The sequence below is a fragment of the Staurois parvus genome, unplaced genomic scaffold (assembly GCF_062004578.1).
Source record: "Staurois parvus isolate SC_StPar_1 unplaced genomic scaffold, SC_StPar_1.0 ptg001252l, whole genome shotgun sequence".
Classification (NCBI taxonomy): Eukaryota; Metazoa; Chordata; class Amphibia; order Anura; family Ranidae; genus Staurois; species Staurois parvus.
In genome coordinates, this window is record NW_028319048.1 from 2756804 (window position 1) to 2776084 (window position 19281).

General features: G+C 42.8%; 1 protein-coding gene across 1 annotated transcript; it reads left to right on the forward strand.

Annotated features, from left to right (window-relative positions):
* Window positions 1-6825: 6825 nt before the first annotated feature.
* Window positions 6826-19052, forward strand: LOC149437880 (uncharacterized). Its single transcript, XM_089660532.1, has 4 exons — window positions 6826-7217; window positions 10579-10705; window positions 16207-16280; window positions 17816-19052. Exons 1-4 carry the CDS (start codon window positions 6887-6889, stop codon window positions 18187-18189), a joined length of 906 nt encoding a protein of 301 aa, XP_089516658.1. The 5' UTR covers window positions 6826-6886; the 3' UTR covers window positions 18190-19052.
* Window positions 19053-19281: the final 229 nt, after the last annotated feature.

Here is a 19281-nt window from a genome sequence, read left to right on the forward strand (position 1 = left end):
ACATACAGTCATGGCCGAAATTGTTGGCACCCTTGATATTTTTCCTGAAAATCAAGTATTTCACACAAAAAAGGTATTGCATTAACACATGTTTTGCTATACACATGTTTATTCCCTTTGTATGTATTGGAACAAATATAAAACAGAGGCAGAAAAGCAAATATGACATAATGTCACACAAAACCCCAAAAATGGGCTGGACAAAAGTATTGGCACCCTTAACTTAATATTTGGTTGCACACCCTTTGGAAAACATAACTGAAATCAGTCGCTTCCTATAACCATCAATAAGCTTCTGACACCTCTCACCCGGAATTTTGGACCACTCTTCCTTTGCAAACAGCTCCAGGTCTCTCTTATTGGAAGGACACCTTTTCCCAACAGCAATTTTAAGATCTCTCCACAGGTGTTCAATGGGATTTAGATCTGAGCTCATTGCTGGCCACTTCAGAACTCTCCAGCGCTTCTTTGCCATCCATTTCTGAGTGCTTTTTGACGTATGTTTGGGGTCATTGTCCTGCTGGAAGACCCAGGATCTTGGACGCAAACCCAGCTTTCTGACACTGGGCCCTACAGTGCGACCCAAAATCCTTTGGTAATCCTCAGATTTCATGATGCCTTGCACACAGTCAAGGCACCCAGTGCCAGAGGCAGCAAAACAACCCCAAAACATCATTGAACCTCCACCATATTTTACCGTAGGTACTGTGTTTTGTTCTTTGTAGGCCTCATTCCGTTTTCGGTAAACAGTAGAATGATGTGCTTTACCGAAAAGCTCTATCTTGGTCTCATCTGTCCACAAGACGTTTTCCCAGAAGGCTTTTGGCTTACTCAAGTACATTTTGGCAAACTGTAGTCTTGCTTTTTTATGTCTCTGTGTCAGCAGTGGGGTCCTCCTGGGTCTCCTGCCATAGCGTTTCATTTCATTTAAATGTCGACGGATAGTTCGCGCTGACACTGATGCTCCCTGAGCCTGCAGGACAGCTTGAATGTCTTTGGAACATGTTTGGGGCTGCTTATCCACCATCCGGACTATTCTGCGTTGCAATCTTTCATCAATTTTCCTCATCCGTCCACGACCAGGGAGATTAGCTACAGTGCCATGGGTTGCAAACTTCTTGATAATGTTGCGCACTGTGGACAAAGGCAAATCTAGTTCTCTGGAGATGGACTTGTAACCTTGAGATTGTTGATATTTTGCCACAATTTTGGTTCTCAGGTCCTCAGACAGTTCTCGTCTCCTCTTTCTGTTGTCCATGCTTAGTGTGGCACAGACAGACACACAATGCAAAGGTTAAGTGAACGTCTCTCCTTTTTATCTGCTTTCAGGTGTGATTTCTATATTGCCCACACCTGTTACTTGCCCCAGGTGAGTTTAAAGGAGCATCACATGCTTGTAACATTCTTATTTATCCGCAGTTGTGAAAGGGTGCCAATACTTTTGTCCAGCCCATTTTTGGAGGTTTGTGTGACATTATGTCGAATTTGCTTTCTTTCCTCCCTTTTTTTGTTTTGTCCCAATACACACAAAGGGAATAAACATGTGTATAGCAAAACATGTGTTAATGCAATACGTTTCGTGAGAAATACATGATTTCCTGGAGAAATATCAAGGGTGCCAACAATTTCGGCCATGACTGTATATATAGTTGGCAGCCCTGATCAGTATATTCTATTATGTTCTGGAAATGTCATGCTCGTTTTTATTTATTGTTCGCTTTTCATTTCATTTATCTGATTAGAGTCATAGTCTGGTGACTATGATTTTACCAGACATGATGTGCGGGCAAATCACACAAAGGCAAAAACAAAGAAAAATGTTTTGTAGTAGTGTAGTGCTACCCCCTCAGGGGCCACTGAATTTGTCTTGGGTCCCACTAAGCTCTGCATGGCCAGGCAACATGCATTTTCCCACTTGAACATTCAGAGTCAGTAAACAGCCCTTGAGCTGGTTTTTAGTTGTTTTTATTATGGGGGTAACAACTTGGATGGGGTCCAGGTGTATATGGGATGCCCGAGGAACTGTAAACTTGAGGATAACTTCTTGGCAACGTGTACACTGTACAAATATGTGGGTCCAAATAATAGCACTGTCTCTTTAAAGGAGCATTTCTCAGACACCAGATGAATCCTTCCTCTTCACCTGGCTGCACTGAGGGTATCCCTGGGCAAGGGAATCCAAGATCTAACAATGAAGTAGTCCTGGATGAGAACTAGTTGGGTCTTTCACCTGACTGCCCTCTCCATTTATCTGGCCCAGGGGGTGTAGAAGTACTCACACTGTCCTGTCCTATTAGCGTGGTGGGTTGCTGACTGCTTTCAGGCCTTTGACTAGCGTGGCCGAGGTACATCGGTGAACAGTAGATAACCTCCGCTTCACACCACCCAAGATGAAGGCACACATATGCAGGAGCCCATGGGGGTTCCCATGGAGGTCCCCCTTATCTGGCAATAACTGGTTCCTAAAAATTGAAAGCTGTTGTGGATGAGAGTAAATTCAAGTAGTTCCAAGATAAATTCATTTTGACCTCCCATTTCGGGATAATTGGACTCTAGGAAACGAATCGTTGCTCCCAGTCCACATTGATGGGGAATGGAAGTATAAAGCGACTCAACATCAATACCCACAAGTATAGTACCTACTTGAACTTCCACATGGTTTAATTTGATGAGAACGTCCGTAGTGTCCTGAACATATGATGGTAGGATTATCACCATCGACTGATCCCTGAGTTCAGGAAGGATGGTGTATTACTAACTAGGGGTTGGAGGTAGTAATCTATATACTCCCCCACCCGGGAACAGAGGGAACCAATGCCGCTGACTATTGGGTGTCCCGGGGGATTAACTGGATCTTTATGCATTTTTGGTAGACAATACAAGACTGGGAGCTTGGGGACTGTGGGGCATAAATAATCCCTCTCTTTTTTATTTAAGATACCATCCTCATAACCCTTTTTTATGAGTGCCTTTAATAGTCTTTTATAGGGAACAAGTGGGTTGTTAGATAATTCTCTATAGCTGTCTTTGTCATTAAGAATATCTTGTACTTGGGATATATAATCCTTTTTGTTCATGACAACTACGCCACCTCCCTTGTCCGCAGGCCGGACCACCAATTCCTTCTCTTCTAATAGTTGTTTAGTCAATGAGACTATGCGTATTTGGTGATAATATCTATTAATTGGCTTTTTTATTTTTATTTTGTGCAAATCTTTAAGAACCATACTTTTAAAGATGGTAATGTGAGAATGTGCGGGAGGATTAAAGAGTGAGGCATTCTTTAAATTGGAGTTCTTAGTGGTACCAGGAAAAGTGTTAGTAATATCCCTAGTAACAGGATTATTTAAAAAATGTCTCTTCAAAGCTAACTTTCTCATAAACTTGTGAATGTCTATGAAAGTTTCAAATTTATTAAGTTTGACTGGTGGAGCATATTTCAAACCTTTATTGAGAAGGTTTAATTCATCTTCAGTAAGGGTTTTGTCACTGAGGTTTTAGATCCCTGTAGAGGTTTCATCCTTCTTTTTTGTCTGTTGTACCTGGTTCCTCCTCGTTTGCCTCTAACATTTTTGGCTCTATACTCCACTACAATGGATTTGAAATGAAACAAACAAGATGTGCTTTAACTGCAGACTGTCAGCTTTAATTTGAGGGTATTTACATCCAAATCAGGTGAACTGTGTAGGAATTACAACACTTTGCATATGTGCCTCCCACTTGTTAAGGGACCAGAAGTAATAGGACAGAACAATAATCATAAATAAAACTTTCACTTTTTAATACTTGGTTGCAAATCCTTTGCAGTCAATGACAGCCTGAAGTCTGGAATGCATAGACATCACCAGACGCTGGGTTTCATCCCTGGTGATGCTCTGCCAGGCCTCTACTGCAACTGTCTTCAGTTCCTGCTTGTTCTTGGGGCATTTTCCCTTCAGTTTTGTCTACAGCAAGTGAAATGCTCAATTGGATTCAGGTTAGGTGATGGACTTGGCCATTGCAGAACATTCCACTTCTTTCCCTTAAAAAACTCTTTGGTGTCTTTTGCAGTCTGCTTTGGGTTATTGTCCATCTGCACTGTGAAGCGTCCAATGAGTTGTGAAGCATTTGGCTGAATATGAGCAGATAATATTCCCGAAACACTTCACAATTCATCCGGCTGCTTCTGTCAGCAGTCACATCATCAATAAATACAAGAGAACCAGTTCCATTGGCAGCCATACATGCCCACGCCATGACACTACCACCACCATGCTTCACTGATGAGGTGGTATGCTTAGGATCATGAGCAGTTCCTTTCCTTCTCCATACTCTTCTCTTCCCATCACAAGTTGATCTTGGTCTCTCTCCTCTGTCCACAGTCTTCTCTTGATTGGTGACTTTGACACACGTACACCTACCTCCTGGAGAGGGTTCTTGATCTGGCCAACTGTTGTGAAGGGTGTTTTCTTCACCAGGGAAAGAATTCTTCGCTCATCCACCACAGTTGTTTTCCGTGGTCTTCCGGGTCTTTTGGTGTTGCTGAGCTCACCGGTGCGTTCCTTCTTTTTAAGAATGTTCCAAACAGTTGTTTTGGCCACACCTAATGTTTTTGCTATCTCTCTGATGGGTTTGTTTTGTTTTTTCAGCCTAATGATGGCTTCACTGATAGTGACAGCTCTTTGGATCTCATCTTGAGAGTTGACAGCAACAGATTCCAAATGCAAATAGCACACTTGAAATGAACTCTGGACCTTTTATCTGCTCATTGTAATTGGGATAATGAGGGAATAACACACACCTGGCCATGGAACAGCTTAGAAGCAAATTGTCTCATTACTTTTGGTCCCTTAACAAGTGGGAGACACATATGAAAACTGTTGTAATTCCTACACCGTTCACCTGATTTGGATGTAAATACCCTCAAATTAAAGCTGACAGTCTGCAGTTAAAGCACATCTTGTTTGTTTCATTTCAAATCCATTGTGGTGGTCTATAGAGCCAAAAATGTTAGAATTGTGTCCATGTCCCAATATTAATGGACCTAACTGTAGGTCAGGCGAGCGTGGGGGCCATTGAATGGTATCAATTCATTCATCCTCCAGGAACTACCCGCATACTCTTGCCACATGAGGCCGGGCATTGTCATGCACCAGGGGTTGTCTCATTGTTGCCCATCTAGTTCACCTGTTGTTAATTTCAAGACCAAAGCAGCTGAAACTGGTTAACAACCCCCTCTGCTACTTACCTGACCAGATCCATATCCCAGGAGTGTCACTGACTCGATGCTACACTCTGATTAAAGTCTTCCTTTCATTTGTTTTGAGCCGTGTACTTATACACTTATGCCTATTACCTATTTTCAGCCCTCTCTGGTCTGGTTACATGATCTCCCTTGTGTCAGCCAGTGGCAGCTGCAGGGGAGAGGAGGGAGCGCTGAACAATGACTGGGAAAGCCTAGAGCGGTGATGTCCCTTATAGGCCCCCATGTCACAGCCATTGTTGTTGCTCCCTCTCTTACCTTGCACCCACTGCTGGCTGACACAAGGGAGCCGGATCACCGGATGACCCAACTGGAGCGAGATGAAGAAGGGTAAGTACTGTATATACATCTTTCTTATACAGGTTAGCCAACATAGGTGCTAGAAGGGGGGGGGGGGGGCATTTTTAAGTTTTATTTAGCCTGTAATTCTACCATTTTTGGATAGAGTGTAGATGGATTAGAACCCCTGTCAGGTGTTTATTGCCGGTTGTGCCCCCATGGGGGGAGATTCATCCTCTCTATTCATCCTATTTACCATTACTGTACAGAGTGAAATAAAAAAAAAACAACATTTTTGTTGTTACCGACACAGGAATAGAAAGGGAAATCTCCCATTGGGGGCACTAGTTCCGGTCAGGGCTTCTTTCAGCAGGAACGCGGGGGAACACATTCCATCACCTCCAGCACTGATTGTATGTAGAGGCAAAGGGGCTCTGGGGTGTCCTGGAGGGTCTATTGATGCTGGCTGCTGAGGATCTATTGTTTCTGGAGAGGATCCACTTTTGCGGGGGGGGGGGGGGTCTCTTGTGCTGGAGATTTCTATTGTTGCTGGGAATTGTTCTTATATTTATTGATGTGTGGGATCTACTGTTGAGTGAAGGGTCTATTATTCCTGGCTGCTGGAGGGTCAGTAACAATAGACCCCTCCCTCAAAAGTAGATCCCACCCATCAACAACTGACCCCCCTCAGCAACATAAGGGCTGAGGGGAGATTCATTGTTTCTGCTTGGAGTCTAGTGTTGCTGGGGGGGATTTTGTTGCTGGCTGCAGAGGATCTATTTTACTGCTTTTCTTGTTGTTAACAAATTCCATACAAAATACTTAACACAACAAAATGATACTTCTGTATTCTCTAAAAAAAAGCGGCACAGGGGGGAGGGGTTTAGGGGGTGGAACCAAGGAACAGTGCTTTGAGGTGGGTAAGGGGCGGGGACAAAGGCAACTTGGATAGAGAGAGTTCCTGCACCTATTCTCTGAGAAAAAGAGCCCTGGTTCTGGTGACAACCATTACTTCTCTCAATTTGGAGGGATTCCTCCCACTTCCTGTTGTGACTATGGGACAGGAAGTGAAGAGAAATCTCCCCAATAGGACACAGATGGAAAAAAACAAAACAAAAACAGAAACAAACATAACCCTCCCTTACTGTATCCAAAAATGGAAAAAATAAATAAACATTTTGCCTATAGTTGTGTGTAAGATACAAGGGCAGGACCCGGTTCAGTTTGTGGCATGTTGTTATACCTGTGTGCAAAGGAATGTAATCTGTATAAGAAACATTTCAGCACACTCCCATCATTGTACGCAGCAAAAGTGGAAGCAAATTTTACCAGAAACAGAATATCACAGAAACAAGACACTGGGCAATGTTTCCAGCAATTGACCCCACACAATACAAACAATTCATCCTTGATTTTCATCTTCCAGGAGGTTCCTCAGAGGACCAGACATACACCAGGGTGCTCCTGCAGCTGTTTGGTTATACCGGTCATGGCAAATCGGCTTTTGTCAACTCCTGCATCTATGCCCTTGGAGAAGACGAATTCTGGACCCATGCCACAACTGGATCAACTGAAACCTCCGTTATCACAAGGAGGAGAAACAAGTATGATCTTACTGATACCATCTCCATCGTGGACAACAGAGGATTCAGAACAAAGGACGGAGCTGAGGAAGCGGTGGCTTATGCACAACTAGGTAATCTATAAAATATTTTCTTTGTCAACCTATTATGCTTGGGAGGAAAGTTCATACAATATGTTTATATTGTATTCAGCTGCCCCAAATTTAAAGAATTTGTTGCCATTTTTCACATTTGAATAGAAAGTTGCAAAGACTGGAAACATTTTGCCACAAACCTCTGACAATGAAGGAGGTCTTTTATGTCATATGTCAGCATTTTTGGTTGGTAACATGGTGTAAAAAAAGACTGATGGACTATAAAATAGACTATAATCCTATAGAGAAAACAGCAACAGATGGTGTCATGGTGAGGGAGATTTACTAAAGCAAATGTTCAATTATCAATCATTAACCACCTCATTGCCGCAATATAGCCGAAAGATGACTACAGAGCGGTTCTCTGAGTCTGGGACGGTGTCTATAGACGTCCTCCTAGAACGCGCCTTGTAGACCAAATTGTTCATCTTGCTGCCTCTTCCCTCGAGGTTTCTCTACATCAGGGGTCTCCAAATTTTCAAAACAAAGGGCCAGTTTACTTTATGGGGGTCGGATTGTGGCCAGTGGGAGTAGAAAATGCTCCGTCATCACAATGTCATAGGCTTGGTGGCATGGCTTTCGTTTCTCAGAGAATAGGTGCAGGTACTCCCCCCTTCCGAGTCACCCCTTGTCTCCATCCCCTACCCACCTTTGAGCACTGTCCCTTGGTCCCACCTCCCAGTACAGTCCTTTTAGAGAATACAGAACCAAATATAATTCTGTGGTGCTGGGTAAGTTGTAAGAAACGTGTTAATGATAACAAAAAAAGCAGTAGAATAGACCCCCTGCAGCCATCAACAATAGATTACCCCCAAGAAAAAATAGACCACCTCACAACAATATACCCCCAGTAATAAAAGATCCTTCAAGAGACAATATTTCTCCCAGCAGTCAGCATCAGTAGATCCCTCCCAGCAACATAACACCCCCTCCAGCAGCAATAGTTCTCCCACAAGCCACAATAGAGCCCCCATCAACAACCATAGACCCCCTGCAACAATAGATCCTCCAAGTGACAACTGATCCTCTACAAGCCAGCATCAATAGATACTCCAACACACCCCAGTAGCCCTAGCCATAACATACATTTAGTGATGGAGGTGCTGGAACTACATTCCCCCATATTCCCACTGAAATAAAGCCCTGCTTGGTGGTCAGTGGGAGTAAAAAAATGACACCATTGGTTCCAGTGGGAGGAATTGTGCCCATCATTACTGTCAGTGGGAAGAATAGTACCCTATAATTAGTGTCAGTGGGAGATTTAGTTCCTCATCTCTGGTGTCAAGGGGAGATATAGTATCTTGTCTTTGATGTCAGTTGAAGGAATAGTACCCCATGATTGGTGTCAGTGGGAGATTTAGTTCCCCATCTCTGGTGTCAGGGGGAGTTATAGTATCTTGTCTTTGGTGTCAGTTGAAGGAATAGTACCCCATGATTGGTGTCAGTGGGAGAATTAATTCCCCATTTCTGATGTCAGGGGGAGTAATAGTCCACTAAGGACCAGATAAAGGCAAGAAAAAGTCCACATCTGGCCCACAGGCCGCAGCTTTGTGACCCCTGCTCTAAGTCATTACCACCTTCTCCTTTCTTTCTACTTCATGTCCTTGAAAAGCAAACAAGACATTTTTTACCTTAATACATTCCCTGCATTAAAATGGTTGCAAAGGCAGAAAGTTGTTTACATTCTCTGTATTAAGGTAAAAATCCTTCTGTGTTCAGCTGCCCTACCCCCCCCCCCCCCACCAAATACTTACCTGAGCCTAATCTCAATCCCCAGAGCAGTGGCTCCCTCCTCTCTCTTCCTCCTCACTGGACATTGGCTCTTGCTACTGTTAAACACAGCCTGTGAGGGAGGAGCAGTGGTCTTGCTGAGCTGCAATGTGTTTGTCAATGGACACACACAGCGCAGCTTGGGAGTAAGCCAGCACTAGTATCTCCATAGTAAGTGGCTTGTTATAGGGGCACTCGGAAGGGGAAAGGAGTCAGGAGCACTGGTGGGTGACCACAGAGGAGGAGGTTGGGGGCTGTTGTGTGCAGAACCATTGTAAGTATAACCTGCCTAAAATGTTAAGAAAAAAAAGATCCCAATCATTTTAAAGTGATACTAAAGGTTATTTTTTTTCTGTAAAATAACAAACATGATATACTTACCTGCTGTGTGCAGTGGTTTTGCACAGAGCAGCCCGGATCCTCCACTTCTTGGGTCCCCTTCCGGCACTCCTGGCTCCTCCTTTCTGTCGGACGCCCCCATAACAAGCAGCTTGCTACGGGGGCACCTGAGTAGGCATGTTGCCAAGCTGCTGCTGTGTGTATCTATTCACACACAGAGCTGTGGCTTCGCCTTGCCCCCTCTCTCTCCTCATTGGCTGACTGGCTGTGATTGACAGCAGTGAGAGCCAATGAGGAGGAAGAGACCCGGGACAGCTGAAGCTGTTATGCACATCGATGGATTGGAATGGGACTCAGGTAAGTATTGGGGGGAGGCTGTACACAGAAAGTTTTTTACCTTCATGCATACAATGCATGAAGGTGAAAAACCTTGAACCTTTACAACCACTTTAAGGTAGTAAATGTCCCATTATTTGACCCCCCCCCCCTTCCCCAACTACTTGAGTCCTCACTCCATCCAGCACTGTGCCCGTCTGTGGTGGCTCTTTTCTCCCTCCATGCATTCACAGGACACAAAGGCAGCAGTGGGAATCATTGGTTTCTGTTGCTGTCAATCAAATGCTGTAGGAAAGGAATGGGAGGCAGGACCGAGCTGCACTATGCGTGTCTATGGACTCAGGAGTGGATCTACAGGTGTGCCACCACAGCAAGCGGCGGCTGTCATTGCTCGTCGTCATTGGCCACACACACGGGAGTTCCATGAGGATCGGCATCACCGAATTTGTACAGTGAGCGGCTCACTCTACAGGGGTGGACAGGCAGGTAAGTAACGTTAGAGGAGAAGAGGCAAAGCATGAGTCTGCTGCATTACAATTCCTGCCTGTCTGACAGTTTTTATATTTTTAGTTAAAGTTCCACATTAAATAAGTGTATTTGCACTTAGAGGATGCGCTGAATCTGGCTGACTTCAGTCCTCCTATCATGGCCAAGCCAACATCTTTATTTTCTCTATAATTTTCCATACAGATGGTAAGATATCCTGAACAAAAGAATTGTGCTTTCATTTTCTCCTCATGTACTAAGCTACTGTAAGTGAGAAAACTGACTCTGCAAAGTGGTCATGCTCTAATCTTTAGTAAATTGGCCCCGATGTGTGACGTTATGGTGGACACCAGTCATGTAGCTCCTATAACTCTGGTATCTTTTTATGTCTGTCTGTTGTCACTCGCAGGTCATTTTCTCCCCTTGGATGAGGAAGTGGTGCTGACTAAGGACTTTGTGTGGATAATGTCCCAGGTGGAGCATTCTGACCTGACACCAAACTACACCGATTTTATTGTCCCCATATTTATTTACAGGTATGGATCTATAGAAAGCTTTGCATACATTGTTATGACAAAATTATAATATTTGATGTATGTTTTGTGCTACTTTGCATGACTGTAATTAGCTATAAAGTATAACCACTTGTGGACCGTCCCATGTACTGTTACTGCGGCAGGTCAGCCGCTCTGCGCTGGGAACATACATGTACGTGATGCAGCATTTCCAGGTATGGGGAGCGCATGCGGGCGCAATGCCCATCTGTGCTGTCATTCAGTACAGCACAAGTTGGTCAGCAGGTTCCGGCCAATGACTTATGACCAGGACCTGCTGATCAGCTTAGCAAATCACAGTACAGAGCCCTGTGTTTACTAAAAACACAGGGCTCTGTACATAGAGCAGCAATGTGCCTGTTTTTTCTCCCTGCAAATCAGGGAGAAGAGACAGCCACATCTATTAGTAAAAGCAGCACATATTGTATACATCACACACTTTACAGATTGGTAGGCACACAGTTAACCCTTTGATTGCCCCTAGATGTTAACCCCTTCCCAGCCAGTGTCTTTAGTACAGTGACAGTGTACAGCATTATCACTGAAAACTGTATTAGTATCACTGGCGATGTCAGTGTCAGTCAGTTCCCACCCCAGTGTCAATTAGGGGTTTATTTACTAACGCCGGAGAGTTCAAAATCAGGATCATTTCTACATAGAAACCAATAAATTGGACAAATAAATTGGTTGAATGTCTTAACCATTTCCATACCGGGCAATTTTACCCCTTTCCTGCCCAGGCCATTTTTCAGGTTTCAGCGCTCTCACACTTTGAATGACAATTGCGCGGTCATACAACATTGTACCCAAACTAAAATTTTATTATTTTCTTCACACAACTAGAGCTTTCTTTTGGTGGTATTTAATCACTGCTGGGGTTTTTATTTTTTGCTAAATTAACAAAAAAAGACCAAAAAGTTTGAAAAAAAAACACGTTTTTCTTTGTTTCTGTTATACAAGTTTACAAATAAATAATTGTTCTTCATAAATTTAGGCCGAGATGTATTCTGCTACATGTCTTTGGTGAAAATAACCCAAATTAGGATGTATTATTTAGTTTGTAGGAAAGTTATAGAGTTCACAAACTATGGTATAGATCTGAATATTGATCAATCCTGAAGTACTGACGGACAATCTAATTTCTTGAGACAGTACAGATATCCACCTAATGTCAGGACAGTACAGATATCCCCCAAATGTCAGAACAGTACAGATATCCCCAAATGTCAGGACAGGACAGATATCCCCAAATGTCAGGACAGTACAGATATCCCCAAATGTCAGGACAGTACAGATATCCCCAAATGTCAGGACGGTACAGATATCCCCAAATGTCAGGACGGTACAGATATCCCCCAAATGTCAGGACAGTACAGATATCCCCAAATGTCAGGACAGTACAGATATCCCCAAATGTCAGGACAGTACAGATATCCCCCAAATGTCAGGACAGTACAGATATCCCCCAAATGTCAGAACAGTACAGATATCCCCCAAATGTCAGAACGGTACAGATATCCCCCAAATGTCAGGACGGTACAGATATCCCCAAATGTCAGGACAGTACAGATATCCCCCAAATGTCAGAACAGTACAGATATCCCCCAAATGTCAGAACAGTACAGATATCCCCCAAATGTCAGAACAGTACAGATATCCCCCAAATGTCAGAACAGTACAGATATCCCCCAAATGTCAGGACAGTACAGATATCCCCCAAATGTCAGAACAGTACAGATATCCCCCAAATGTCAGAACAGGACAGATATCCCCCAAATGTCAGAACAGTACAGATATCCCCCAAATGTCAGGACAGTACAGATATCCCCCCAAATGTCAGGACAGTACAGATATCCCCAAATTACCCCTTTTTGAAGAGTAGACAGTCCGACGTACTTCATAAGAGGAATGGCAAGTTTTTTGAAGTTGTATTTTGTTTTGTCAGAATTTTTCGGAAAATGAAAAAATGAAAAAAATTATTTTCACTATTTTTTTTTTTTACATACTGTCACCAGTGCTGTACAGCGTCATCATATAACTGGCATGGCAGTGAACAGGGACACTGACTGGTGACAGTATGAAAAAAATATATATGTTTTATTTTTTTATTATTTTTAATTTTTTATTCCTTTTTTTTTTTTGTTAAGATTTTTTTTTCAGATTTTACTATGACCAAAGTAGTACACTGTTACCATAGTAACATTGTACTACTTTGGGGAAGTGATCAGTATTTTTTTTTTACACAATTTGCTTATAGCAAAGAATTACTTTGCTATAAGCAAGCATTTACCTGAATGATAAAATATAATAAAAACTAGCGCTGGGTCTGAAAAATTCAAGCCGCTAGCATAAAGGTAAACCTCGTGTAACCTCTTCATACAGAATAAAATAAAGCAAAAAATGCAGCGCTTAAGTATATAATAGGAAAATTTACATATGTACAGCAGTAATAGAAGGAAATGCATTAAAAGTGCGACATGCACCAGTATAGCGTACATCAATTAATGTAAACAGTGGTCGGGTAAGTGGTACAGATTCATCCGACCAATCAAAGTGCATATAGTGATAGGGATGTTAGAGTCATTAGGTCTAGGAGTACATCCGAGTATCAATCAAATCCGGGACTTCTGTGATAGGAGAATAGCTGTAAAATGCACTAACCAGATAGCGCAAGACAAAGCGCATTGGAGTATAATGACCTACTCCTGGTCACAGCCCAATGGTCCTCAGCGTAGAGCCCTCAGGAACAACTGTGCACCGCTCTTGCCGTCTCCTACCACCAGGGGGAGTGCGCCTCTTTACAGTAACACGAATTTGCCTTATATCCTCTATCGCCAGGGGTGGTGTGCTTTCATATCAGGAGATCATCTCAGGGACTCAGCAATAAGACCCAAAAGAGAGAAATCTTGATAGTGTAGTATTTTTATTCAAGAGATTGGTAAAAACAGGTAGCAGACTTATATAGTAAAATCCAAAGAAGCTGATTCACAGAATCCAAAAAGATGGCCGACAGTCACATGCATGGACCATGTAGGTAGCAAGTGGTATGAGAGGTATCCTTATCTCTAACGCGTTTCGTGGCAAGAGCACAGTTACTGTTACTGTATTGTCTCATGTTCTGTCCCCACTATAATGTACAGCGCTGAGCAAACTTTTTAGCGCTATATAAATCCTGTATAATAATAATAATAATATCGACGTTAATTGTTCAGCGTTACAGGTGCATGTCGGAGGTGCCAGGACCTCGGAACGTGGGCTGTTCTTTTGCATGACCACGTTGTCTTTTATCTGTCTGTGTGTGGTGGAGGTGTCGGACATATAATTTTGTTTGCAAATTTTTTGATTTTGACTTTGGAATATACTTTGGTTTTTGTTTAGCCGAGGTTTGTTCTCATTGGAACCTCTATGCCAGTGGATCCCTTCCCCTGGTTTTCTTTGTTTTTCTTATGATATAATTGGTTCCGAGGACACCACTTTTTGTATCACATGTAGTGAGTCAGCCATGTCTACTTACATGTAACTTTTGAGTTACCCAATTTTGGGACTCTATTTTCAATACTATTAAATTGAATTTTTCCTTGTTAGGCATCTCAGTTGTTTATTCAATTTTGCAAATGACTTAGAAATGAGTACGTGTTCATGTGAAACGCGTCGACTGCTCCTCTGTCCTGTCTTGGATCTGTCATGTTCTTATCATATTGCATGTTAAGGATTCCAACAGAGGATTTCATCCACCACATTGCTGTTTGTGCCGCCAACCATTCTGTTCTTCCATTGTACTATCGCAGTCCCGCTGACAGGAATGGTTCCAGTAGTTGTGCTAATTATTTAACTGTATCATGTGACCGCTGTCATTGGCTCTCAGGACTCTTACATGATTGGGTGTCTATCCTGCTGGCTCTCTGATTGGTAACAGCTTAGTCAGTGTGGTGGGAGTGCTCAGAGAGCGTTCTCACTGCACACAACCAGCATGAACACGTGTGTGCGGGGGGGGTCGGCATTAAAGTGGTTCTAAAGCCTCAAGGTTTCTATCTTACGAAAGGGTAACAGACCCACCCCCTCACCCCCCCCCGCTTACCTCCCCCCCCCCCCGCTTACCTGAGCTTCATCGTGATCCAAAGCTGTGAATGAGAGCTGGGGCTCTCCTGGCTTTGTCCCTCCTCATTGGGCAGATTGATAGCAGCCATTGGCTCCTGCTCCTGTCAATCAACTCCATTGATAAGGGAGTGGGGGGCAGGGCCAAGTCCTGCTGTCTGTGTCAATGGATGCAGCAGCAGGGTTCGGGAGCGAGGAGTGCAGGCAAGGCACCTGAGAAGAGGAGGATCGGGGGCCACTCTGTGCAATTCTATTACATAGAGCAGGTAAGTGTAGACATGTTTGTTATTAAAATAAATGTTTACAACGACTTTAATGTTATTTTCTTGCTGCCCTACACACTCACCGGCCATGTTATTAGAAACACCAGTTCAATTGCTTGGTAACTAATTGGTGCTAATTAGCCAATCACATGGCAGCAACTCAATGCATTTAGGCATCTAGACGTGGTGAAGACGACTTGCTGAAGTTCAAACCAAGCATCAGAATGGGGAAGAAAGGGGATTTAAGTGACTTTGAACGAAAAAGAGAAAATATCCAGTGAGTGGCAGTTGTTTGGAGGAAAATGCCTCGTTGAGGTCAAAGATCAGAGGAGAATGGACAGACTGGTTCCAGATGCTAGAAAGGCAACAGTAACTCCAATAACCACTTGTTACAACCGAGGTATGCAGAATACCATCTCTGAATGCACTATATATCCAGCCTTGAAGCAGATGGGCTACAGCAGCAGAAGACCACATCGGGTGCCACTCTTGTCAGCTAAGAACAGGAAACAGAGGCTGCAATTCACACAGGCTCACCGAAATTGGACAATAGAAGATTGGAGAAATGTTGCCTGGTATGCTGAGTCTCAATTTCAGCTGCAACATTCAGATGGTAGGGTCAGAATTTGGCATAAACAACATGAAAGCATGGATCCATCCTGCCTTGTATCAACGGTTCATGGATGTGCAGCCAACAAATCTGCAACAACTGCGTGTTGCTATCATGTCTATATGGACCAGAAACTCTGAGAAGTGTTTCCAACACCTTGTTGAATCTATGCCATGAAGAATGAAGGCAAAAGGGGGTCCAACCCGGTACTAGCAAGGTGGACCTAATAAAGTGGCCGGTGAGAGTATATGAGTTACATTGAAGGCAAGCAGTTATAAGTTGAGTTGTCAATTTTCTTTGAATGTCATTTCATGTGGGACTGTCCTGCAGCAGTTTGTGTCCCATCCTCTACCCACAAGTCCATATTCAAGAGGTCTGCCTTTCTCAGCTAGTCTTCCCAATCATTTATAGACATACAAGATGTCAGGAGGTGAAACAACTTTCCTATCTAAAAAAATGAAATATCTTTGAACAAAGTTGGTATATAAGGACACTAAACTTTGGTTTTCTTCTAGTGCGAGGCACAAACTTCCACAGGAGCAACTTGATGAAATGTACAGTTTTTTCACGAACTGCAGAGATATGACAGGTAACTTCACTTCTCAGATGTTACAACTCAGATGTTTCACTGCTAAGACTACCTGAAGAACATCTTTGTTGACTTAAGGGATTCAAAAAAGAATAGAGTGAGGTGACTCTTCTATCAGCCAAGATGATTGTAAAAGAAAAAAATGTAATTAATAGCTCACTTACCATGACTGAAAGTATATACACAGGTCTTGTCAAGGGGGTGTTCCTCAAGGTTCTCCTAAAGAAATGTATCCCTCACACCTTCACCTCCCCTTCCATAAGTTTTTTGAATCACATAGTGGTGGTATCTATGTTGGAGGAAGAGGCCCAGGATGCTATGACCATTATTCAAGGACATTCAACAAGAAGGTGTGAATTTGTTTGGAACCCATGCAAGCTCTCTGTCAGAATGGAGAGGGCACAAGCAGTTAGGGATTCCACTTGCTATGAACCAAAACAGCACATTTTCAAGTAGCAATCCAAGAAAACAAAATCCAGGGCACTCACTCATGTCACTCTTCTTTATGTCACTCTTCTTTATGTAAAATATATACTCACCTAGGTGAATGCAGCATCACTCTGATGCTGCATCTGTCCCCTGACGATTCTGCACTGAGAACTGAGCGATCAGACACCCCTGATCACTGAGTTCTCCCCTCCATTCTGAGAAGAAAACCGGGACTGTCAGTCACCAGCTCTTTGCTCTGCCCCTCAGCACTCACTGTAATGCTGAGCTGTGGAGGGGGCAAGAAGGGCTGCCTCAGGCTCTCAGCAACTTGCTGCCAGTCCGGGCTGCTGGGTAAATCCCGACTGTAGAGTTGGGATCGATCCAGCGCCTGGACTAGCTGAGTTACGTCTGTTGGCTGAAAGTGGGCCACAGTCATGCAGAATGAACTGCACTCCTGTGATCCAGAGGAGAAATAGGGCCGAAAAAGCTTTGCAATTTAAATTGCAATTGACACAACACCTTGACACTCCTCACTATCTGAGGACTGGAAAGCTGCAATATATTACATTTGTGTTCTTGTGTTCACATACACTTTCATTAATTCGTTTTTGTGATCATATACAATTGTACAGCATTTTCTCCTTCTACATATATTTTGTATAAATACACAAATGGCCAGTAATGCACCTGTCCTTGAATGCAGTAAATCTACGATCAGTGCCAGGGTTGCCATTTTTATACTTCACTTTCATTTAAGAAAAAAAGAAAAAAAAGTGTCATACAGAAAAACAAAGAAAATTTACAACTGAACCTTAAAAAAACAATATTTCAAAAACCTAAAGATACAATTATTCCATAGAGATGCCATTTTGAATGTGACTCAGCGCCTGTAATGTGATCTCAGGTTCTGCGCTGAATTATGAGAGTTGTCAGGAGCCATATGCAGGTTCCCATTGACATGGATGTAAAGAAGAACATTTCTTGCTGCACACTGAAAAGGAAAGGCCATTCTTAATATGACCAGAAAAATAAACTTGTTAAAGGTAGTGAACTCTTGGAAGTTTACATTTTCAACTGACAATTCCTATTTTTTATCATAATGACAGGGATTTTTCCTATTCTTGTCCTTACACACAAGTTTAAGAACGACTACAAAGACTTAGAATCTAAGTTTAGAAGTGTGGGATCAGAAATGGTGCTGGCCATTGAGAATTACACCCCCACAGACCACATGAAGACTCCGGGACGGTGCAATGATATACAGAAAGTGATCGTGGAAGCTTTGCAAGAAGTAAGATTCCGCCTGACACAGCCAAGGGATCCAATGAAAGAACGTATACAGCACAAGAAGTTCCTTCTGAAATTTGTATATAAATTTATACTTACCGAGACAAAAGCAGAAGCTAAAAAACAGGAGTATGAGAGGCTGAAAGCTCTGGCAGATAAAAGATTGTTTAAAAGGTTTCCGTATGATGACTAAAACACACTTTTATGGTTCTCGTGTATAAAGACCACTGCAGAAAAAAAAAAAAAAGAAGAAAAGTAGGAGGTGATCAAAGTTATCAAATTGGACCTTCCCCAATGCTGACATAAAGCTTTGCTAACTGTCTTCCAGAAACAGCTAAATGCATAATAAAAGTTACTACTAGTTCCCACCAGTGCTTCTTATGTAGAGCTACCCCCGCAGGGGCTGCTTGTATCTTGCCCAGCCTTCCCCCTAGATCTTCTCCCACAGCCAAGCACACCACATTTCTTATACCAGGTGCACACAACGTTCACTTATTACTCCAATCATCAGTCTGGGGGTTCTAGCTTCTCTGTTGTCTTTATTTCATTTATGGAACTGGGAAAGGGAAGGGATATAATAGGATTCTCCGAATCAAACTATGACAACTGAGGACAGCTTATCTGTGGGCTTTCCTTAGTGAATCTGTGTAGCCGACTGTACAAACATGGAGCAAAGCACCCCGCCCCCATAGTAAAACACTCCCTACACACAGTTAACCCTTTGATCGCCCCTCACATTAACCCCTGCATGCCCAGTGCCATTAGCACACTGTCAGTGCTTTTTTTAGTAGTGATCACTGTATTGGTGTCACTGGGGAAGTCACTGATCGCCACCATTACTAGTAAAAAAAAAAGAAAATCCCAGTATCCATACCGCCATTTGAAAACGCTAAAACATTCACATAGACCAATTAATTTCCACGTATTGGGATTTATTTTAGCAAAGACATGTCACAGAATACATTTTAGCATGAATGTATGACAGAATTTGATTTTTTTAAATTTTTTTACTGAACATGTTTAATAGCAAAAAGTAAAAAAAAATGTTTCTCAAAATTGTCGGCCTTTTTTTTATAGCGCAAAAAAAACGCACAGGTGATCAAATACCACTGAAAGAAAGCTCAATTGTAGGAAAAAAGGACATAAATTTAGTTAAAGTAATGTAGCGCCAAAATGCAAAAAATGGCCTGGTCAGGAAGGGGGAGGAAATCCTCTGGAGGGGGAGGGGTTAAGCAGGAGACCACGCTATACTAAACTAAACTATATACATACTACAAACCTACCT